This window comes from Martes martes, assembly GCF_963455335.1.
Source record: "Martes martes genome assembly, chromosome: 6".
NCBI lineage: Eukaryota > Metazoa > Chordata > Mammalia > Carnivora > Mustelidae > Martes > Martes martes.
The window spans coordinates 72,605,529-72,631,173 of record NC_137893.1 but is presented as its reverse complement, the minus strand read 5'-3'; the positions used below and the strand labels follow the sequence as shown (position 1 = coordinate 72,631,173).

General features: G+C 35.8%; 1 protein-coding gene across 1 annotated transcript in view; it reads right to left on the bottom strand.

Annotated features, from left to right (window-relative positions):
• The window catches only part of THEMIS (thymocyte selection associated), a 194,597-nt gene extending 172,422 nt beyond the window's left edge, over positions 1–22,175 (bottom strand). Inside the window, exon 1 of the mRNA XM_080807157.1 lies at positions 21,844–22,175. Coding sequence (XP_080663283.1) covers positions 21,844–21,934 — 91 coding nt within the window. The 5' untranslated portion in view covers positions 21,935–22,175. The remainder of the gene's footprint in view (positions 1–21,843) is intronic.
• Between the last annotated feature and the right edge of the window lie 3,470 nt (positions 22,176–25,645).

The following is a 25,645-nucleotide window of genomic DNA, read 5'->3' as shown; positions in this document are numbered from 1 at the left end:
GGGGGAAAAAAAGAAAACGGATCCTTAGGGCTGTTAGGAAAGGAGGGTGAGTGAGCCACTTCAGTCTGCCGAGGCGGCTGTGCCTGCGGCACCAGAAGAGGCGCTGGAGGCGGGAGGGGGGCGGCAGAGGCGGGGCAGCCGCATCCCGTCCGCCCAGCCTGCGGCTGGTATTTCAGGAGCTGGAGCTGTCCGCCCAGTGCTGGGTTTCCGACCTGACGTGTCTAGCTGAGCTGGTCTTCGAGGATGTACAGTCTGCGCTCCCCGGGGGCCGGTCCTCTGTTTCAGATTCTCCCGCGGGGGCCACGGTGGTACACCTGCAGTAACCTTCCTCCGGAGGTCTTAATCTATGACCCCTGAGCCCACTTCTGCCCCAACTCCTGGCCGGGTCTAATTGAATCACTAGGGTCATAGCCACCGGGTTCTCCTGATTTTTTAAAGAACACAATGCCTGTATAGTTGATCTGAAATATATATATTGGATATATTTACCGATGCTCCTTAACAGTAAAGTACTTTGAGTACCCGTTATGTACTGTAGTAAGACATGCGGCGTGGTAAAAATAAAACCCAGTGCCATCAAGTTTTCATTCAAAGAAAGGACAAATAATTAAGAGAATAATAATGGAGATGACACCTACTGTATAAATATATTATACAATACATTACTGTCAAAGACCATCTGTAAAATCTCTCCGATCTCATTTGACTAAGGTACAAAGGGGAATGGAAGGAAGAGAGAATGGGAAGAGTAGGGGTCAGCCTATTTCTGACCTAAGACAAGTTCAAATTTCCATTATTTTCAAGATTCTATAAATTCTTTTAACATGCTAAATCGCTGCAGATTTTAACTTCTGTAATAAATTATATACACTATATTTAAATAGAATTTTAAATTACTATGTTATTAATGTTCAAAAGCACAGTGGTCTCTGACAATGAATGGTTAATTCAAAAGTAAGATGATTTGATTTCAGGAGTTCTGGAAAAAAATTGTTTAAGTATGTTTTAAGCTTTTCCTGATGTCAATTGAGAAGTCCAAAAAAAAAAAAGTACTTGAGTTTGTGGTTAGAATTGGCACATTGTTTACGGGTCAGGTGTTCTTTCCCCAACTGACACAAATGCTGAATCACTAAAACCAACACTTCTAACCTAGAATAAAACTTTTTAAATCTAATTACTGCTCATAAGAATCAGAAAATTGGATAGCCAATTTCATTACACAGATTGGTAGAAAACTTGCTCCATTTTCCGTAAGTTATTTTTCTTTAACAAAATTTTAAATAAGGACCATTCATTACCATTTAAAAAGCATTATTTCATGTAAAAAAAAGATATGTTTCTTGTTTAAGTACATGTCATCTTATGGCTTTTGTTAAATCTTAGTTTTTAAAAAGGGCAGTGATTCCAAATATTTACTAGTAGTAAACAAAGCAAATGTGCTAATTAAAATGTAAAGTTTTTAAATTCAAGAATTTGGACGTTGCACCAAAGACATTTCTAAAAATAATTTTTCAGATTTTTTTACACAGTACTTGAAGTAACTTTCTCTTCCATTCTCAATACTTACTCACTAGTCATTTAGCAGTGCCTAAAAAAAAATTAATCAGTATCATAATATACAAAAATATTTGTATATATAATATACAAAAACATGAACTACCACACTTAAGGCAAAATTTCTATATTCTCTTCCTTTTGTAAATCTTGCTCAATGTGAAATAATTGAGACCAATAATTTTTACCAATTAAAATGAATTTAGGGAGGGGTGCCTGAGTGGCTCAGTGGGTTAAGCCTCTGCCTTAGGCTCAGGTCATGATCTCAGGGTCCTGGGACTGAGCCTGCATCGGGCTCTCTGCTCAACAGGGAGCCTGCTTCCTCCTCTCTCTTTGCCTGCCTCCTCTCTGCCTACTTGTGATTTCTCTGTCAAATTAAAAAAAAATCTTAAAAAAAAAAATGAATTTAGGAAATTAATAGCCCAAACCAAAATGCCCATTTTCATGGCATCTGAAAATCTAGCAGACAATACAATTTTTACTTAACCTCTTGCTCAGTCATTTCTTTATACTTACAAAATGAAGTAAGCACGTGAATAATCTATATTTACATGATTATATGCAAAACATATGCCAGCATTCCATTTTTTAACTTTGTATTGCATAGTCAAGGTCAGTACTTAACAATAAATAGGTTAGAAATGTTTAAGTGTGAACACTCCCCTACAGATGTGAATAATGTACTCCATTATACAAAAATGTCCACATTTTGGAACATCTCCACTTAAGTAAACAACACAAAAATTTTTCTGGCAGTTATTTTGCTCTACAGCTTTTGTTTGTAATACAACTGCAATTACTCTTCTCTGAGCTGCTTTTGTTTGTTGTTAAAGTACCCATTTTAGGACTTTCTCCTAAAATAAGCCCTGTTTGAGCTAAATTTTAAGGAAAAAAGTATTCCATTCAAGCCCACAACCCAAAAAGCATTGAACTTTTAAAATTCTTTTACATTTTGAAACCTCAAACATTTTGATTCTTATTTTTTTAAATGTAATGTTTAATTTACACTGAAAGGGTACCTTCTCATTGACCCATAGTATACAGCCTGAAGGCATTCTAGGAGCCAAATTATACAGTTAACTGAAGTGTCAAGTCTGAGATAACAAAACAAGGCTCCACAGTTTTCATAGAAAAAAAACTCAGCATAATTTCAAACAATATTACGCTGTAAAAGAATGTAGCTACAAATGTAATTTTTGCATAATACCAAATATAATTTCAATTCATATTTTTAAATGAAACTGAATATTTAAGTTTTCCAAATTCTATTCTGATACTCATTTTAGTGTCCAGCTGTATGCCAGTGGCAGAAACAGAGCAGATTTCCATTTATTTAATAAATCATTATCAATTTTAAATTTGGAGATATAATGAGCTTTACTTCATTTTAAAGCTCTTATATAAGGGCTCCGGGGTGGCTCAGTTAGTTAAGCATCTATCTTCAGCTTGGGTCATGATCCCAAGCTCCTGGGATCAAGCCCCCTGTTCTCTGCTCAGTGGGGAGCCTGCTTCTCCTTCTCCTCCCCGCTCAAGCTCGCTCTCTCTATCTCTGTCTCTCTCTCTCTCAAATAAATAAATAAAATCTCAAAAAAAAAAAAAAAGCTTAGATATAAAAGTTTTCAATTTTCAACATCTGTGAACTTAGGCTGTCCTAACTCTCAACAGCAGTTTCATGACTGTGAAGCTCAACAGAACATGTTACAAACATGCAGAAAAACCCCACTTTAGAAATATTGTTTTCTTGTCTTTAGTAAATATTTATACATATACTGGGCAGCCCAGGTGGCTCAGTTGGTTAAGTGTCTGACTCTTGGTTTCGGCTCAGGTCATGGGCTTGGGGTCATGAGATCATGAGATCCAGTCCCACATCGGGTTCCTGGTCAATAGGAAGTTTGCTTGAGAATCCTTCACTCTCCCCTTCCCCCAGACCCTCCCCATGCTCTCGCGTGCACACGCTCTCTCTAAAATAAGTAAATAAATCTCTTAAAAATACATAAATAAATAAATATATAAAGTATAAATTCATGTAGATAAATACTGGTATTCTGTTTTGATTTGCTAAAATTCTTTTTTAAAAATGTGGCAGGCCATATTTCCTTAGATTTTTGTGTAATCTCATTCCTAAGACCACATGAACCACTATCAGTGTTGTGATAGTGGTTTCTCAAAAAGAGAAAAAAAGATTTTTCGTGCCTGAATACTTTAACCCTATGAAATATGAATAAATGCTTGTTGAAAGCAATGCCATAATTTTCAGATTTGCCCTGCTTTTACTATCATGTCCTTAGCTGAGTAAGCGTGAAGAAAATTAAGTTCAATTAGCCATAAATAATTATGTTGGCATTAAAACAGGTGTAATTTTTTGCCATATGAACTCTCATATATGCATCAAATCCATAAAAGTCATGTTCATATAATGCACAATTCACTAAGTATCATTATTCACTGTACTTATTCAACCATTTTTAGAGTTAATTATTTAATGTCATACTTATCAAATTACAATCACAGTCATTAATCAGTAATAAGTTATTAAAAACACGGATGGTCTATAATGATAGGATTCACTACAGAATTTCATAAACTTTTTAGGTGGGCAGAGCAAGAAAAAAGCCCTAAGTTTTATCCTTGGGCCAGAGGCAGGTGATAATGGCAAATAGGGGGTGGTCTTGAAAATGGAAATAATAATAATCATCTCACAGGATACCTCCAAGGATTAAATGTCTTTATAAACATCATGAATTATATTTACACATATGAACACTAAATTTGTGTACAGATAAGCATGTATAAAGTTTCATTTATTTGCATATGTTGTGTTAGATATATTTAGATATATTTATGGATAAACAAACACATATATAAAATATATTTATATATGAATTACATATGCTTACACACCCAAATCTATATACAAAGGGCAGAGCACAGTGCCTGGCCCATAAGGCTTCAGGATATAGGGCTACCATTAAAATTAATTACCTACCATAAACCATGTGCTGAAAGTAAACATTTATCCCTGACACTCTCTTAATCTAGTGCTTTATGCCATTTCTTTTCATCATTGAACTACCTTACTTTTTCCTGCTTCTCCACCAACACACAGGAGGATTTGAGGGTTTGGGGGGTTTTGTTGTTGCTGTTTGGCTTGACAGGCTTCTCCTCTGCCCACACCTCCAATGTTGGTCTTCACTGAGACCCACATATTTCTTTGGACCTGACATAGGGACTATAGGACAATCCCTGAAGAAACAAGTCTTCTTTCACCCATTTACGAATTTGTAATGATAAACCTGGCAAGTCTACTACTCCTTTTAAGTCAGAATACGTTTTTGATGGTCCAATATTCATTTGCATCTGAATCTTCTGTGGCAGCTTTAAACTCATTGGACTCTAACTGAATCATGCCTCCATCTTCAAAACCACTGCTGCTCTTGTAATAACTCTTCAAAGTAATATTTTTTAATCATCTACCACATTTACTTAATCCAGGAACCTCACGTCTGTCATCAGCTCCTCCCACTTGCTCACTGCTTTTCATGTACTTTCAAGTTCAGAAGACTCTACCCCAAAAGACCAACGGATTCTGCCTAGTCCCCATATTTATAGCTGCTTTTAATTTCTGGTGTTTGTCTTACATCTATACAATCTAGCATGGATGTGAGGTTTGGTTTTTGTTTTTTTTTTTTGTTTTTTGGTGGTTTTTGTTGTTTTTTTTTTTTTTGCCTTTCTGACTTTTTGTAATCAGAAAAACACACTACAAAGTAACATTTTTAAAAGTCCTATTGATTACAGAATAAATTCAATATCCTTCTTACAGTTCAGAAGCCATTCAAAATATGTCCGTAATTACCTGATTACCTACTATTCCCTGAGCTGTTCCTGGACCATATTTTGAATGTTCAAACTTGTAAAACATTCTAAGCACTTTTCTCTCATTCTGAGAACTTCCTACTTACCTGCTCATCTTCCATATAGGCTGTAGCACCGAGCAAAAAATGCCACCACCTCCTGTCAAGCTTTCTCGGACTTCTTGGGTCATAAGCTGTGCTCTCCCCAGTGTTCTCAAAACAGTTCTTATCTAGTAGAGCACCTTTTGCATTGTTTCATAAATACTGATTTTAAAAACCAATCTCCTTTTACTGACCTATGGAGTTCTTAAGGACAAAAGCCATATTTCATTCATTTATAGAAGGAAGAAAAAACAGAAGGAAGTAATGAAGGGAGATAGATATGTAATTTTCAGAAATAATTTCCATGATTTTGGAAGGAGAAAAATAATATTTTTGTATTTAAAATATGGTGCTTAGAAGTTTTATCTCCCCAAAGGGGAAAAACATCTTCACAGTATTTAAATTTTGCTATAAGAAACATATTTGAACATTGTATTTATGGGCTCATTGAAGCAAAACTGCGGTCTGACTTCTGCAAATGTGTGGTTTCATCAGCATTGTCCTTCTTGATAAAGAGTGAAAAAAATGGGTGATGGTGTCTAAATTCGTTGTGAAGAGAATTCTAGCGTTGTTTTAGTTGTTTTTCTAATTTAGATTGGTATCTCCACATTCCCAATTCTTTCAAGAGTAAATTGGAATGTACAAAAGGCCCTTATACAGGGCTCTGCATGATTTCCTCTCTGATATAATTTCTGATCACTCTCCTCTTCCTTCCAATCTCACTGGTTTCTCACTTTTTTTCCTGAAATATGCGAACACATCCTTGCCATAACATTTTGCTGAAGATGCTCCCTTAGCTTGGAAAGCCGTTCACCCAGATACCTGTTTGAATAACCCTCTCATTCTCTAAATTAGAGTGAACATTTTCTAACCTGAGTTGTTCCTGTGTAGAGATTTGGTTAATTCTTCCATTACCTGAATTTAAGGCTTTAGAAAATTCGAGGTAACTCAACTAGATCCTAGATATAAAGATAAGAGATAAAACTCTTCTAAAAGAAAACTATGCAGTAACGGGTTGAAATGCTCAAACCCTGGACATTCCAAAGAAAGGACTAGCCCTTTGACAGGCTTCTAAGAGATAAAATCTAAATCCTTGGAAAATCCTGCCTGAAAATAGTATTTCTGTACATCTGGATTCTTGGACGACACCAGATAGTATATGATAACAATGTGATTTATGATGAATGCCTGTTTTTATTCACATGGGTCCTGGATCACACTGTTTCACTTGACCTTTAGAGAGGCTGGAGACTCAGTAGCTAGGGTCTGTTACACAAATATTCCATGCCTGTGTGACCACTGCAATAAAAACCCTGGACATGAAGGCACAGACGAACATCCCTAAACTGGAGATATTCTGTGTTGTGACACATTAGCGCTAAGAGATTTAAGTACTTTCCATATATCTCCACCAGGAAAGGACAACTGGCAGGTTGTGCTTGTTTTCTCATGAACTCTGCCCTATATTATGCCATTTTCCTTTCCTGATTTTAATCTGTATCCCTTCCCTATAATATACTATAACTCTAAGTATAACAGCTTTACTGAGCTCTGTATTCCTAAAAAAATCATCAAAACTGGGGGTCATCTGGGGAACTCCTCCAACATAAAGCATAGGGAGAAGCTTTTGTGATCTCAGGTTAGTAACATGAGAATAAAAACATGAGCCCAATGGACAAAAAAAATTGATAAATTTGACTTCATCAAAATTTAAAATCTTTTTGTTTCAAAAGATGACATTAAGAAAATGAGAAGAAAAGTCAGAGAAAGGAAGAAAATATTTGTAATTGTATACAAAGAATACCGAAATGATTTTTATGTAAAATTTTATATAAAAAATAATAATTTTTTAAAAGATTTTATTTTTTTGACAAAGAGAGAGACACAGCGAGAGAGGGGACACAAGAGGGAGAACAGGATTCCCACAGAGCAGAACCTGATGCAGGGCTCCATCTCATCACCCTGGGATCATGACCTGGGCTGAAGGCAGCTGCTTAACTGACTGAGCCACCCAGGCACCCCTCCCAAAAATAGTGATTTTGTAGACAGAATAACTCAATAACAAGAAGATAAAGACAGGAAAAAAATCTGAAGAGACATTTCATTTAAAAAAGGACAAATTGCTATTAAGCACAGGACAAAAAAAGTTCAACACCATTTATCATAAGAAAATTAAATTAAAACTACAATGAGATACTATTGAGCAAAATATAAAAAAACAAACAATACAAAGTTTTGGTAAAGATTTGGAGAAACTGAAAAAACCTTAATACATTGTAAATGGAAATGTAAAAATGATACAGTGTTTATAGTATCTCCAAAAGGGAATAATACAAGAGTCTTTTTACTGGGTGTTGGAAAACAAAAGTGGTCTATCCATACAATAAAATACTAATTAACAAGGAACAAAATACCTCTATATGCTACAACATGGATGAACCTCAAAAATTATGCTAAGTAAAAAGAGCTAGATGCAAAAGACTAAATACTGTATGTGAAATGTGAAGGAAAGGCAAATTTATAGACAGAAAGCAGATCAGTGGTGGCCTAGGGCTGGAAATGCAAGTGACCATCATTAAGAAAGAGTCCAAGAGACTTCTTTGAGGAGATGGAAATGGTCTACAATCAGTGGTGCTTGCACAGCTCTATAAATTTTACTAAAAATCATTTACTAAAAAATGATGGATGAATTTTATAGGCTAGAAAATTATACCTCGATTAAACTGCAAGAAAAATCTTGTAGGAAGAGACAGAAAAATAGACAAGTGACTTACATGGTATGTAGGAAAGAGATAGGTGTTCTGCTACAAACAAAATGAGGAACATGATAAGGATAGAGAATATAGAGAAGGAAGATGGTAAATTTGCAGTATCAATTTGCAGTATCAGGGTAAGCCTTATAGATAAAAGAGCTAGCCAAGGGGTGCCTGGGTGGCTCAGTGGGTTAAAGTCTGCCTTCGGCTCAGGTCATGATCTCAGGGCCCTGGGATCGAGCCCCGCATCAGGCTCTCTTCTGTGAAGAGCCTGCTTCCTCCTCTCTCTCTGCCTGCCTCCCTGCCTACTTGTGATCTCTGTCTGTCAAATAAATAAATAAAATCTTAAAAAAAAAAAAAGAAGCCAAGGTGACATCTGGTAGAAGAGCTTGCCAGGAGAAGGGAAGAACATGAGCAAAGTTTTAAGTCAAGAGCACATCCTCAAGTCTGAGGAAAAGTGAAGAGGCTGGCATGGCTGGAAGGAGACTGGTAAACAGGAATTCATATAATTGATTGGAGTAAGGAGGGAAAAATATAGGGTCTCACTATCCATTGTAAAGTTTTTACTAAAAAAAAAAAAAAAATGGAGAGCCATTGGAGGCTTTCTGACAGGAGTGGCATAATCAGATGTACAACTTCAAAGTGTGACTCTGGATACTATGTTGAGAATAAATTTTAGATATGAATGAGTAGAAGCAGGGGGACCTGAAATTCAGCATAGATTTTGATAATCCTAGCAATAAATTATGGTGGCTTAAACCAAGGAGCTTGTGGGGGAAAAACAAAACATGGGAAAAGGAATTTTGGCATCAATTTTTCTCTTTTTTAAAGTTAATTCCAAATTTCATAAAAATTAGAATACATAAAATATTAATAGTATTTCTCCGATGAAGTTATTGATAATTTCATGTTTCTGCATTTGCCAATTTGCCAGTCATGTGCATACACTATTTCTATAAAGCAGAAAAACCAACTGTCTCAAAATCCAGTTCATTGAATGTGATCATAATGCAAGCAAACTTTCTTTTTTGCCAAATTTTTAAGTCAAAATGGTTACATAAGTGAGGCAAACGGTGATAAACAGTAATGTTAGCAATATGGAGAGTAGCTAAAGAACCAACAGATAATGTTTCCTGACCCAGAATGGTGAACTCACTCTCCCATGAACATGCAGTAACATTATTACCAAGTAACTTTCCTGGCATTACAGGACTGTCTCCTTTGTATGTCTGATGTTTAATTTTTTTAATTGATAGTAAGTACAGATCTAATCATAATAAATATAAACCTGAATCAATCAGGGAAGTTAAGGTTATGCTCATATAACAAATAATCTCAAAGTCTTGGATATTTAAACAATAAAGGTGTATTTTTTATTCCACTACATGTCCACTACAGGTGGATGAGGGAAACCTACCTAATTATTATAGTCATTTAGGGACCCAAAGTGTCAAAGATTCCATTTTGTCATGGTCTAGCACAATGAAATATGTTAGATTATGAACAGGTTCATAAAACATCTCCCTCCAAATGATACACATTATTTCTGCTCTCATTCCATTGGCCAATACAAGGCCTATGGCTACAAAAGTCGGGAATTATAATCTTATAATGTACTCCAAAGGGAAAATTGGAATAAATGAATACCATTTTTTCTTTATTCTTCAAATTTGTTCCTTGGTGATAAACTATTCTTTCAAAGAACTGAACATGATAAGGTGACACAAGTCAAGTAATCTACAATTATAATTATTCATGAACTAGCTTACCCAGGCTTTAATCTGGGATTTATGATGACACTTATGTTATCTCCTAACACAGATCTCTAAAGTAGGCTACAACACTCCATAGAGTATTAAAGATATGAGGTAAGAGAATAAAATATGGGCTTCAATTCATGTTCATTTCTATATTAAACAAATAAGAAAATTAAGTTATACTAGTAGTTAATATAAGTGTTTTCTAATATTTAACTTTATTTTTTAAAGTTTTATTTATTTAAACAATCTCCACACCCAATGTGGGGCTCAAACTCACAAACCCAAGATCAAGAGCTGCATGCTTTTCTGACTGAGCCAGCCAGACATCCTTCTAATATTTAATTTTAAACTTTACTAATATTTACTATTAAAAAAACCTAGTTTATTCCTACATCAAATGGTCACATGACAAAAATAGGCTACATTATACTAATATTGGGAATTCCAAAAAATGAGAGTTAAAAGAATTGTCCTAATCAAGAAAAAGGAATCTTTGTGCACTGTTGGTGGGAATGCAAACTGGGGCAGCCACTGTGGAAAACAGTATGGAAGTTCCTCAAAATGTTAAAAATAGAGCTACCCTATGATCCAGTAATTGCACTACTGGGGGTTAACACACAAGAACATAAAAACATGAATTCAAAGGGTTATATATACACCCCTGTGTTTATGGCAGCATTATTTACAATGACCAAGATATGGAAGCAGCCCAAGGGATGACTGTGGTATAAAGATGTGGTGTATGTACAGTGGACTACTATTCAGATTTCAAGGGTGAAATCTTGCCATTTGCAACAACATGGATGGATCTAGAGAGTAAAATAAGTAGTCAGAGAAAGGAAATGCTGTATGATTTCACTCATCTGTGGAATTTAAGAAAAAAAAATGAACGAAGGGAGGAAAAAGAGAGAGAGAGAGACAAACCCCAAAACAGACTCTTAACTCCAGAGAACAAACTGATGGTTATCAGACGGGAGGTGGGTGGAGGTGATCTTGATGGGCACCAAGTGATATATGAAACTGCTGAATCACTCTATTGTACATCTGAAACTAATGTAACAGTATATGTTAACTACACTGGAACTAAATTTTTTGTTTTAATTTTTTATTTCTTTTCAGCGTAACAGTATTCATTGTTTTTTCACCACACCCAGTGCTCCATGCAATCTGTGCCCTCCCTAATACCCACCACCTGGTTCCTCCGACCTCCCATCCCCCGCCCCTTCAAAACCCTCAGGTTGTTTTTCAGAAAAAAATTGTCCTAACCATTCATTGACTGGCAATACTTCCATATAATGGATTTTATATGCATCAAGTTAAGTTGATTTAAGAATTATCATAATCTAATTTTAACTATACTAACTCACAAAATAGACAATAACTTTGCAAGAGGCTCACAGAGACACTTACTTGAGAATTGAAGACTACAGAGCCCATCAAGAAGAAAAATGGCAGAGTGACACATCTATTCCTAGCACTAACTTGTCATCAGCTGCACACAACTACTACCTAAAGAAGCTGCCAAAATCGGATTTATGAAGAGTATTTCACATATAGATTGACAGCCACCAACAGTAATGAAAATCTGCTCTAAGTATATGTTATATATAGTGCATATTGCTAATTTTCTCTTTACTTCTCTTATAATTTTTATTACAGTGTATGTTTTAGAATGACCATAAATGTCAATAAAGAAATGCATATATAAAGGGTACTTGTTCATTTTTTTTAAACTGATGAACTCTATGATCAAATAAAGTCCTGACCAATTAAGTCACAGATGGGGCATTCCAGCCATGATCTCGCTCTGTGGCCAAAACTGGCTTTTCAGTTGTCTACCTGAAATTTCTACATGGATAAATAACAAGTATTTATATGTCACATGACCACTACAGAGCTTTTGCATTCTGCACCGAAGCCCTCTTCCCCTGGTCTCCACAACCACTCTACCGAATGCACAAACATCTATCTTCTCTTATGACTTTCCTTTCTGCTTTCTTCTCTATGTTCGAGGTGACAGGAATATTTTTCTATCCCCCAGACTAAGCTCTTTTTGGTCTCCAGATGTTTACACTAGCTTTTCACTTTGTCTGGAACATTCATCTCCTAGATCTTTTCTTGGCTAATTACTCCTCATCCCTCAGGCCTCTGCTCCTAAATCAGTTCCTCAGAGTGGCCTTTCCTGATCACTTTATGTTACAGGCCCCCACTGGCTTCCCCACCTGCCAGTAGATTACGTACACCTAGAGCCTTCAAGGCCTACACAATCTGTGTCTACCCACATCCTCAGCCTCATCCCCATCATCCTCCCTTCAGTTGCTCTGCTTCTTTCTCACCGATTTCCTCTGAGTTCCGCCCGATTAGATGAAGAAAGCCATTAGGTGGTTTGCACTTGCTCTGTCCTATGTGGGAATGTTCTTCAAGATCTGTGAAAGGCTTATTTCTTCAGTTTATTCTGGCCCCTGCTCAAATTTCATCTCATCAGAGATACTTGCCTTAATCACCCTACCAAAAACGTATCCCTGGGGTGCCTGGGTGGCTCAGAGGGTTAAGCCTCTGCCTTTGGCTCAGGTCATGGCCTCCAGGTGCTGGGATCAAGCTCCGCATCAGGCTCTCTGCTCAGCGGGGAGCCTGCCCCCCCCCCACTCTGCCTACTTGCGATATCTCTCTGTCAAATAAATAAATAAAAAATCTTTAAAAATAAAAACAAAAACGCATCCCTTCCGTCTGCCTGTTTACTTCCTAGATAATTCTCATGGCACTTGTAAATATTTTAAATCAATCATTTGTTTGTCATTTATCCAATGCACTGGAATATAGAATCCAGTAGGATAGGGGCTTTGTGTTTTTCCCCACTGTAATTCTAGGCTGTTGAACAATGCCTGACCAATATTATCATAATTTATATACACTATTCCCTGCTGAGCTTCACTTGATGTTTCTCTGTAAAACAAGCTGTTAGGATCACTGTAGTAGAATCATTATCCTTGCTTTTTATAATTATATTTTAAGTTAATTTCTAAGAGTCAGATGTTTATACATATTATATATTGACACATATTGCTCAATTGATTCCTAGAAAGTCTAGAATGGTTTACATAACCACTGATCATGCCTCCTCTCATTTCTATACATTCATGCATACAAGTATTGTGAATCTTCTTAATATCTGTGATCTCAGAGGTGATTAAGAATGATTTATTACTTATTAGCATTTTATGGTTAATAAATTTGAAAAATTTGGGGACACCTGGGGGCTCAGTCGTTAAGCATCTGTCTTTGGCTCAGGTCATGATCCTAGGGTCCTGGGATCAAGCCTGGCATCGGGCTCCCTGCCCAGCGGGAAGCCTGCTTCTCCCTCTCCCACTCCCCCTGCTTGCGTTCTCTCTCTTGCTGTCTCTCTCTCTCTCTCTCTGTGTCAAATAAATAAATAAATAAATAAATCTTAAAAAAATTTTTTTAAATAAATAAAATAAATTTGAAAAAATTTTATATGATTTCTGGCATATGAATTGCCCTTTATATATTTTTCCACTTTAAAATTTTTATTCATTTTTGTTTATTGTTTTTTAATGATTTTTATAAACATTTATGCATTTTTTAATAAAGAAGTTTTCTATTTCACAAGTTCAGTTTTTCATTTTTTAAAATCCTTAGTTTAATATATTCTTCTATGATTTCTCTGAGTGTTTTTATTGTTAATGTTTTAACTTTTAATGTTTTTTCTCCATATTTAATTTATGCTGGTACATGTAACAGCAGTGGAATTCAAATTAGTTTTATTTTACATTTTAGAAATTATTATTATTATTTTTTAAGATTTTATTTATTTATTTGACAGAGATTACAAGTAGGCAGAGAGGCAGGCAGAGAGAGAGGAGGAAGCAGGCTCCCCACCCAGCAGAGAGCCCAATGTGGGGCTCAATCCCAGGATCCTGGGATCATGACCTGAGCGGAAGGCAGAGGCTTTAACACACTGAGCCACCCAGGCATCCCGATTTTAGAAATTATTGATCAGTTTTCTTCATTATATGTCAACATATGGTAATCATAATAGTAGTTAAGATTTCCTGTAAGATATCTATGGGCCAGTCATTTTGCTAAATATTTTACATACAATAGCTCAATTAATCTTCATAACAATCTTCAGGGTTATGATGAAGCCTATTTTTCTCAAAAGAGGGACAGAGAAAATGTCAAACATTGTAAGTTGACTGTGAAATCATCTCTCATTTATAACAGACAGGAGGCAGAGTCTTGAGTTTTTAACCTAGTTTTATGCTTCATATCAATAGTGCGATTTAATACGAGCAACATGTTATTAGAGTATCATCCTGCCTATTATTACTGTGGTTAAGTTGGGAGCATTCAAACCAGTGCCACTTTTTCTCAAGTTCCCTCAAACCTCTCTTCTCCCAAAATCTCCTGTCATGGAATCATAACCACAAGATGGGCAAAACCTGGTTCGACTTTCTATACTATTAGAAGAAGCAAAAAGAATATAAAGAATATGTTTCCCTGCACTAAAAACAAGACATCAAAATACTGAGAGTAGATGCTTAGAAAAAATATTCCAAAAGAAAACTGGAAAAGTCATATTATTATCTAACAAAATAGACCTTAATAAAAAAAATCATTTGGAAAAAGGATGACAAAAATAGAGTAAGAAGCTATAACCCTCATTAATATAAGCACATGCAACAACTCAACCTCAAAAAAAAAAGACAGAAATGAGGAATGATTTAGATAAATGAACAACAAAAGGATTTCTTTTATATAACCCTTTCAGGAAATGATAAAGCGATGAAAAATACACAATGAGAGCAAGATTCAAACAAAACAATGAAAAACTCAAGCTACTTGGTATATATGGAGAAATGTTATACCAAACAATAAAACATATGCTTTCTTTGAGCACATGTGAAATACTTCCAAGGTAGGTTATGTCATACCATAAAGTGATAGAAGTCTTAATCAATTTCAAAGAAACAATGTAATACAGACTATTATTTTCTAACATACAACAAAATTATTAATTAAAAGCAAAAGAAAAGCTAAGAATAGCTAAATAGCTAAAGAAATCCCATATTATCAGTAAATAAATAAAATAGTCATTGGATTAAAAGGAATAAACTGTGAGCTGCATAATCAATCCTACTTGACAAAATTCACAAGACACAGTTAAAGAAATGCTTAGAGGAAAAATTACAGTTTTAAACTATAATCAAGAGAATCATGAAATGTCTTTAAAACAACTACTGATTCAACCTAGGATACTAGAGAATAAGCAAAGGAGCAAAAAGAGAAATGAAAGAAAATAATGAAAATCGAGTCAGAAATCAATGAAAGAAACAAAAGAAGAGGGCATATTAACAAAACCAAATTCTGATCTTCCTCCAAAAAATTCTGTGGTTGGTCAGTAGTTCTTATAGAAGATTTCTACCAAATTTTAAGGAAAAATTCCAGTTTTTTTTAATTACCCAGAAAATAGAAAACAACAAAAATCTCTATAGCTTATTTTAAGAAGTTAGTGTTGCCTTGAATTGAAAACAGATGAATTTATTGGCTCATTTCAAATGTGATTAAATGTAAAAATCTTAAATATCAATTCTACAATTGTATTTTGAAAATGTATATATAATATGAAAGGATCTTCAACTTGAAATTTTTTTTTAAGATTTTATACATTTATTTGTGAGAGAGAAAGAGAAAGAGCATGAGTGGGCGGAGGGGCAGAAGGAGAAGCAGGCTCCCCGCTGAGCAGGGAGCCCCATGCAGGACTCCATCCCAGGACCTTGGGATCATGACTTGAGCTGAAGGAAGATGCTTAATCAAGTAAGCCATCCTAAAAATTCTTTAAAAAAAAAAATATTTATTTTATTTATTTTTTAGGTTATATTTATTTATTTGACAGAGAGAGAGAGAGAGAGAGAGCCTGTGTATAGCAGGCAGAGCAGCAGGCAGAGGGGAGGAAGAAGCAGGCTCCCTGATGAGCAGGGAGCCTGATGGAGGACTCAATCCTAGGACCCTGAAATCATGACCTGAGCAAAAGGCAGAAGCTTAATTCTCTGAGCCACCCAGGCACCCCAGATTTATTTTTTGAGAGAGAGAGAGAGAGCATGTGCATGTGAGTAGGCATGCAAGTAGGAGTGGGAGCAGAGAGAGAGACTCTTCAAGCAGACTCCCTGCTGAGCACAGAGCCCCATGCAGGGCTTGATCCCAGAACCCTGAGCTCATGACCTGAGTGGAAACCAAGAGTCAGACACTCAACTGACTGAGTCACACAAGCACCCCTCAACTTAAAAATTCTTTAAAGGTAATATACATTAACAGACTAAAGAAACCAAAGTACATTATCATCTTAATCAATGAAGAAAAAATATTCATGGAGTTCAGTATCTATTTACTATGAAAACACCTAGAAAGCAAGGAATAGATGAAAACTTCCTTAATTCGGTGAAGGTTAAATTTAAATACCAATCTTAGAACATTAGGCTTAAAGAAAGAATTTTTTATGTATTTTCTTTATGATAGGAATTAGACAAGGATTCCCATTATTGCTTAAATAGTATTGGAGGTCCTGGCCTACAATATAAAGATAAGGGGAAGAAAAGGCTGCAAAACGTAGTAGGAAATAGATGCAACTCTTGATACTTTCTACTGGTATCAATACCTATCAGTTTTAGGAAAACCAACACAATAAAAAAGATAAACTATTAGAATTAAGAGTTCATCAGTACCACTGATATTTACTTGATTCCTCTATGTCAGTGATAGTCCATGAGAAAACAGAAGAAATATGATTATCAGTCAATATAGCAATACATATATATATGTTTATGTGTGTGGATTCTAGGAACTAATCTAGGAGACATTTTATTGAACTCTAATACTTTATCTAGATGGGTTTTGTTTTTGTTTTAATGAGAGAGAAACTATGCTCGCACATAGGAAGACCTTACTATTTAAAAATCTGAATCATAATTAAAAGATCTCTATATTAGAAATCCCAGGTCAGAATGGCTTCATGTGGAAGTCTACTAAATATTTAAATGAGAAGTAACACTAAATTTGCATATTTTAGAAGACTCCATCCAAGAAATTCTATTAATGTCAACATAACGCAGTACAAAAACATGGTTAGGACACTATAAGAAATAAAAATTATAAGCTAATTTCATTCTCCAAAAGAGATACAAAAATCCTAAAAGAAAAAAAAATTAGTAAACCAAATTTAGTGCTATATGACCAGGTTAGTTTTATTCCACAGGGAAAAGTCTTATTCAACATTTTAAAATCAATATATACAAAAAACATATAATCATCACAAAAGTCACAGAAAAAATATGTGATAAATTAAACATACATTCATGATTCTAAAAATTATCAGAAAATGGAAGCTTATTTAACTTAAAACATACTTCAGGATGAATTACTGAAATTTCTCTGTGATTGTGATTTTTTTTTAAGACTTTATTTATTTATTTGACAGAGAGAGAGATCACAAGTAGGCAGAGGAGCAGGCAGAGAGAGAAGGGGAAGCAGGATCCCCGCTGAGCAGAGAGCCCGATGCGGGGCTCGATCCCAGAACCCCAAGATCATGACCTGAGCTGAAGGCAGAGGCTTAACCTACTGAGCCACCCAGGCACCCCTGTGGTTGTGATTTTTTTATCATTATTCCTATTCAATGTTACAGTAGAAACACTAGTCAGTTCCTTAACTGAAGGAAAAAAAAATACAATAATTGGAAGGAAGAAATAAGATCCATCAATATTCATAAAATAATAAATATGTACATAACAAATCCAAAATAACCTAAAGGTATTATTTTTAGAATTCAAAAAACATAACAAAGAGAAAATGAAAGTTTCAAAAGATGTTATTTATAATGGAATGAAAAAGTCAAATTAAGAATAAAAAGAAGTATAAGAACTCCACAAAAAAAAGCTATAAAATGAAAGGAGATCTATATAACTAGATAGCTATACCAGGTTTATGGGTCAGAAGACTTAATTTAAAATGATGCCAATTCTCTCTAAAGCAACGCATTGCTAAGCAAAATGCCAAGAAGACTTTTGTGAAAGTTGATAAGTTAATTCTAAAGTATATACGAAAATTCAAACTGCCCAACTTGAAGGAGAATAATAAATTGGAAGAACTTATTCCATAGTATAATTCTCAAATTTGGCTGCATATTATAGTCATCAGGGATATTTTCCAAAACCTGATGGTGATACTGTATCTTTCACACAATTAAATCCTTATCTTTAAGGAGAGATCCAGCATCGTTATTTTTTTATATTTTCCAGGTGTTTCATGTGCATCCAAATTTGAGAGCCACAACTTTTGCAGCATATTATCATACACAATATAAATTATGTATTATTCCAAACGTGCATTAATTAAGATAGGGTGAAACTATTGTAAGGATAACAATTAGTCGAATGGGACAGAATAAAAGCTGTGGAAAGAGACCCACCCACGCATGAATGGACACTGTTTATGACTAATATAACACAATAAGGCAGTGGGAAAAAAGCAGTTTTTCAATTAAAGTCACTGCACCAATTGGCTCTATAGAAGAAAAAAATAAACAGTGATCTCAATCTCAAATCATATACAAAAAATATCAATTCTAGTAGACTGCAGATCTAAAAGAGGGAGTAAATAAATGGGATAGATGCTAAGAGAACATCTTCATGAACTTAAGGTAAAGAAAATCTTCTTTGACAACATACAAAAAGGAAAATAATTATTAACTGACTACACTAACACTAAAATTAAAAACTTCCATTCATCAAAAGCTGCCATTTAAAAAATAAAATGTCAATTTATAGACTAAGAGAGGATATTTGCAACACAAGTTGATGACGAAAGTTCAGGACCCACTATATGTATATACATAGATACATATGTAAGTGTGTGTGTATAATCAATAAAAAGAAGTTACAAAATCTAATAAATAGATGAGCAAGAGACATGAAAAATGTTTTCATAAAATAGCATTTCTGGGGGCACCTGGCTATGTCAGAGGAGCGTGCAACATTTGATCTCAGATTTGTGAGTTTGAGCCCCACGTTGGGTGCGGAGATTACATAAAAATAAAATCCTTAAAAAAATAAAATAGTATTTCCAAAAGGCCAATAAACATATGAAAATGTGACCAATCTCATTAGTCACTGGGGAGATTCAAACTCAAACCATGAGCCACCATTATATTCTAACCAGAATAACTGCAATCACGAAGACTGATAACATCAGGTGTATTGCCAAAGACACAGATTACTTGGGACTCCCAAACACATGCTGCTAGTGGGAATGCAGATTAATATAACTACTTTGAAAACCTGTTTTACGTTATCTATCAAGGCTGAACATACACATACCATACGACATGGCAATTCCACTTACGTATATACCAAGTAAATGCACAGACATGTGAACACACATGTGTAGACATGTGAACACACTTGTACAAGAATGTTCATGACAACGTTACTGGTAACAGCTCCAAACTGGAATTAGTCCAAATGCCCATGAGCAATAGAATGGATATATAAATTGTGGTATAGTTAATGAAGAGAATATTATACACATTGAAATGAATAAGTTATATAGAATATCATGGACGGATTTTACAAAGATAATGTTGAATATATATGCCAACCAAAAAAGAACACATACTATAATTTTTTCATTTATGTAAAGTTCATAAATGGACAAAAGTGAGGATAATGGTTACCTTTGGGGAGGATGGTAGATAATTATTGAGAAAGGGCACAAACTGGGGCTTTTAGAATATTTGCAATTTTCTATTTCTTGACTTGAGTGTTGGCTCTATAAATGTGTTTACTTTGTGAAAACTCATCAAACTGTACATTCTTTTCTCTTTCTTTCTTATTTATTTATTTATTTGACAGAGAGAGAGAGAGAGAGAGCGCGCGCACGAGGGCACAAGCAGGCAGAGCAGCAGGCAGACCAGCACACAGAGGGAGAGGGAGAAGCAGGCTCTCTGCTGAGCAAGGAGCCTGACACGGGGCTCATCCCAGGACCCTGGCATCATGAGCTGAGCTGAAGGCAGTTGCTTAACCAACTGAGCCACCCAGGCACCCCTGTACATTCTTTTCTCTTAATTGAAGTATAATACAGTAGTAAAACATTTAAGAATGATGATAGTCAGAACACATGGAGAAATAAGCTATCTTCTTTTATGAGTTAATATAAAAATGTCAAATTTTCTCAAGTTAATCTATAAACTCAATACAACCTGATGAAAATTCTAGTAGAATTTCTTCAGTAACAAAACTAATTTCTTTGAAAACACAATTACACGTCTATGAATAGCTAAGTCAACTTAGCAAAAAGGAGTAAAATCAAGGGTCTGGTCTATACATGAAATATATTACAACACTTAGCCTGGAACCATTGTTACACACAGGGTGATTTGAGAACAACTAAAAAAAAAAGGCGAGTGGAGTACAAGAAGTATTTCAGAGACAGACTAATCCAGATGTGAGCCCATAATATGATTTAAAGTAGCAACACAAATCAATTGGGAAAGATGACTAGCTTAGTAAATGGTACTGGGAAATCAGGTTTATTATATGGAAAAATTTAAAATTGGATTGCTCTACAATGTATCACAAAGTGTCTTCCAAGTGGATTAAAAACTAAATGAGAAATATAAAACTGTAAAATTGATATAAAATAATAAAGAAAAATATCTTTGTAACTTCTCATGCAAAGCTTCAAAAGCACAAACCATGAGACAAAAAAAAAAAAAAAAATGATTTGGGGCCGGCTTAGGAACAAAGATACATTTCATAATATGGTCTGATTACACATAACCAATTTACAACAATGAATTCAACAAAACCCTATGTCAGGCTGATGATGACAGCAGGTGAGTGTGTGTATGTGTGTATGAGCTAGATCTGACATTTGTCAATCTTTATTTCATAATATAATATCTAAAACACTATTTTGTCTATGAATGGGACAGATTTGCCTACCAACAGTTATTTAACTTAATTTCCCAGTAGTTTTTTTTAATCTAATTCTACCACTCTTGTGACTAGAAATATATATTTTCCTAGAAAATAACTCTTTGTCTTACATGTTTTCAAATTCACTCCTTAAAGATTCTAGGGTATATTCCGTAGGATTTAACATTCTTTTACTGAATTAACACAGTAAGTCACCTCAAAACACACTAACTTATTATTCAAGAATCTTAGCAGAACCCTAACTTTTCAACATAGATTCTTACAAATCATCTTTGATTAGCAGATATTAATTTCTATGCCTTCAAATCAGAATGTCATTATTTAAGGAATTAGAGGAGATAGGCCACTACAGAAAAAGTGAGCGAAATCTTGGCATAAGCAACACTGCAAAGTGGTTAAGAGTTTGGTTAGTTTTTCTTTCTAAACACTGTGTTTTTAACAGCTGTTTTATTAAAAAAAAAACCACTAAATTTTATTTTGCATATTCTAGAGATATAAACATGCATAGTAACTCTTCACTCCTGGAGTATAACCCATTTCAAAGAAGAGACATGTTGGACTGTTAAGAGGCCTACAAAAAAGCTCAAAAATCTTCACTTAATTCCTTTTCCCTTACCTACCCCAGAGTCCTATCTAGTTTCTTCTCTCTAGCACTCTGGGATTGTAACCACCTGTCCGTTAATTACTTTCTCTCTTTTGTGATTACCTTTCTTTCAACAGAACTCACATATTTTCCATTAAAATTTCCCCTTCCAGTTCCCAAGAGTGCATACCTTATCAGCAGTTTCTAGCAGCCAAGGGAGAAGAGGGTGCTTACCTTCAAAATAGATGCCTGACTGGACTTCTAGGACCCTAGGAAGGGTCCTGAGGTCAAGGGAGTGGACGAACTCTTCCAGCGACAATGCCATGGCTTGGGTCTTGCGCGGTCCAAGCACTTACAGAAGCTCCTGCCTTCTGGGCACCACTTGTTTGCAGCTGTTGTCCCTGTTGATCATTCCTCCTTCGGCAGGCGAGGATGTCACACTAGAGTCCCACTAGGGTGGAGTAGCTCTATGTGGGGAGGACTGTGAGGAGGGAAGGAGGAGGCAGGGGACAAAAGGTGTGACAGCTCTTTTTGTTCTCATTGTGGCTTCATTTCCTTCTGACACTGAAGCAGAACAGGATGGGGGGGGGGCGGTGAGCATGTCTGAACAGACAATGCCAAAAAAAACCAAGAGTTGGTAAGTAGCTCACTCTGTCTGTTGCCAGCCCAGGTGCGCCTCTACAACACTGGCAAGACTGTTGGGAGTTAGGGCTGCATGTGGCTTTTTGAACCAGAAAAGAACAGGAATGCAGGACTAGAGTCTAATCTTAACATGGCACCATGTTAATTCTTTATGTCTTTAGCTCATTTTTAAAGTTTGGCTTTGTGCCTTATTTGCATACTCTCAGTGCTTTCACATTAAATTTGGTTACAAAAGTGCTCTGTGTCAGCTCTTTTGAGAAATCTGATATTCTGAAGAGAGAGGATCGAAACCACTTTTTATTGTTCCACATTAAAAATTTTGCTGAATCTTAAAGGAGGGTAGGGGAGGGGCACAATATGCAAAATGATACAGTAAGTTAATCCAGTAGGTTAATACGAATTTTCTAATCACTACAGAATAGTGAAAGTATCTAAATCTGTTGTAAGGAAACTGGGTTTCCTGGGTTTAACTCTCTTTAGATATATAGGTGACTTCAGCCTTATTGTCTCTGTTCCTCATTTGGCTCAATTATTAAATGAAAAAAAAAAAAAAGTAGAAGGAGTCAATGAATCAAGCAATTTCTCCCCAGACTAAAATTCTGCATTTCGGATTTTGTTGTCCAAATAGTAGGGAGAGGGAAATGTCCAAAGTCAAAGAAGCAAGAGAACCCTTGTTGAAACAGATCCCTTAAAAATTCTCCCTCTTCAGGGGTGCCTGGGTGGCTCACTGGGTTAAAGCCTCTGCCTTTGGCTCAGGTTGTGATCTCTGGGATAGAGCCCCACATGGGGCTTTCTGCTTATCAGGGAGCCTGCTTCCTCCTCTCTCTCTGCCTGCCTCTCTGCCTACTTGTGATCTCTGTCTGTCAAATAAATAAACAAAATCTTAAAAAAAAAAAAATTCCCCCTCTCTATTCTTTGTATTTAGCACAAACAATGTTTTATACCTAGTTTATACAACTCAAGTTGATATTTTCTTTCTTTTTTTTTTTAAGATTTTATTTATTTATTTGTCAGAGAAAGAGAGCGAGCACAAGCAGGGGGAACTGCAGGCAGAGGAAGAAGCAGGCTTCCTGCTGAGCAAGGAGCCCCCATGCAGGACTAGATCCTCATGACCTGAGCTAAAGGCAGCCGCTTAACCAACTGAGCCACTCAGGCGTCCCTCAAGTTGATGTTTTCTAAGTCTCTTTAAGCATAAATAAAGGAAGACTAGTTAGTATAGATACAGGTGAAAGATACTAAGAAGCTGCACATTCTCCTTATAAACTGGGGACTCACGGCTCTCTGTTGGGAAACTGTTATAGCTTCAGGCTGCAGAGTATAGCTAGACAGAGGGGGTCAGGGCTCACCCCAGCTCCACCATTCCCTTCACATAAATGACCAAGCAATAAAAACATAACCTTATTGTGATATAGAGCTTACAAAACTCTTTCAGCTCAAATCATATTTGACATTTGCAATAATCTGCTTGGCTTCATTTCTCTTTTTACAAAACTAGAATTTATGGGGTCCTAGTCATAGTTTTTCACTAGTAGCTTCTACTTCCTCACTTGGAACTATTTTGCCCCAAAAATCTCCCAAACTTGATCACTCTGCCTCCTGCACACCCAAGCTCAGGCTCTTCAATTGGCTGCAAATACTGTTTACAGCCTAATAGCATATCTCACATTGCAGATCATATAAAAAAGGCTGCTGTGGATGGCTCCTTAAAAATCATACATCTTTTAGAACTGGTGCCACAACCAATTTCATTTCATACTTACTCCAAGCTAGATTTTACTTGCTTTTTTTGTTTGTTTTTATTTTTGTTTTTTAATTTTCCCAAATCAACTTTCTATCCTACTAGCCAATAAAGCCTTTTTGAAACATCACCTGTATCTTAGTTATCTATGCTATTCCTGCTTCTGTTCTTTCAACAGATAACCCTTGGTTTCCGCGATAATCTGATTCTCTTATATTACCAATCTTAGTTAATGACACTACCATTCTACCAGTTTCCCAAGCCAGAAGGCTGCATCATGGGAGAAGCCATTTCTGGCCTCTGAATCCCTCAATTCCTCACTGTCACTCATTCTGTTCTTGTTCTGTATCTCCACGGTTACTACTTTAGTCTAGATAGAAATCACTTCTGACACCGTAGGCAAGGAATTCGTGACATGAACAGCCAAGACAAAACTGACAAATAAAAATTTTGAGACGGTACCTGAATCTAAAGTGGATGACTACAGTTGAACAACTGAAACAGGAAATTACAAGTGCAATAATAATGATATTAATGAGAGCTCAGAAACAAACCAGAGTACAATGATTTCCTATATGAAAAAGGTGAAATTCCAACGCAGTAGAGAAAAATGTTTTATTCAACAAATAGTTGTTAAATATCTTTTAAATAAGTTAGTTCCCTAACATTCCATGCACCAAAATTAAATTTAGAAAAATTTAAAAGTTAAGCTTAAATAAAAGTAAAACAAAGGAGAAAGTAGAAAAATGTCTGAAGAAAGTAAGGGAAGAAATTTTTAAAGAATTTAATGCAAGGAAAAGACTAATAGATTTGATGACAGACGTAGGAAATATGTCTATAAATAAACACACACACACACACTTCAAACTAAGAATCGATGTCTGGGATGCATAAAGAGCACATATAAAGTGATATGCAAATAAAAAATATTCTAGGACTTCTGCTTCTGGCTATGAGCTTGTATCTGACCAACCCTCCAACCAACAGCAACGAGAATAGTGAATGGTTTTTTGACACTCTTGTTTTAAGGAATAGGAGAGCTATCAGAGCAGTTGGGACTTGAGATGCCAAAACCAGAAAAACAGGGAAACACAATGAGAGGAACCCAACCTCCCACCCCTTTTTTCCCCTCAAGGTATTTGTGGATTAATATTTGGCATCAAAAGAAAAGCTGAGAAGCAGAGCATACGTGATGGTTAAGGGGGACGGAAGCCGAGTTGAATTGCTAGCAGTTTCAGATAGCTAAGGAGATAAAAATTGGAATTTGGGGCTAGCAAGGCATCTAGGGAAACAGAAATGAGTTGTTTAGCACCATTTTCCCCCTTCAGGGTTTTGTGCATTCAAAACCAGCATAGAGTTGATTGTATGACACTGGTTAGAAAGTGATCTGTAAAAAGCTGACAAAACCAAGCAGCACTTTCTGGGGTCTCATTGGCGGGAAAACACACCCTGCTAAGGGGGAGGAAGGAGCTCTGGTAAATACCCTGTGTTTTTGGCGGGGGCCCCTGAAGCCTAGTCCCTAAAAGAATGGGTTGACTATAAATAGGCCTTACAATATTGACGCCCAGATCAAAGTTACCTCAACCCCTGATTGGATTAAAGTGATCTGCCCCATTTGAGATGCCAGACAAAAGCAAACACCCTGTCACTGGGGAA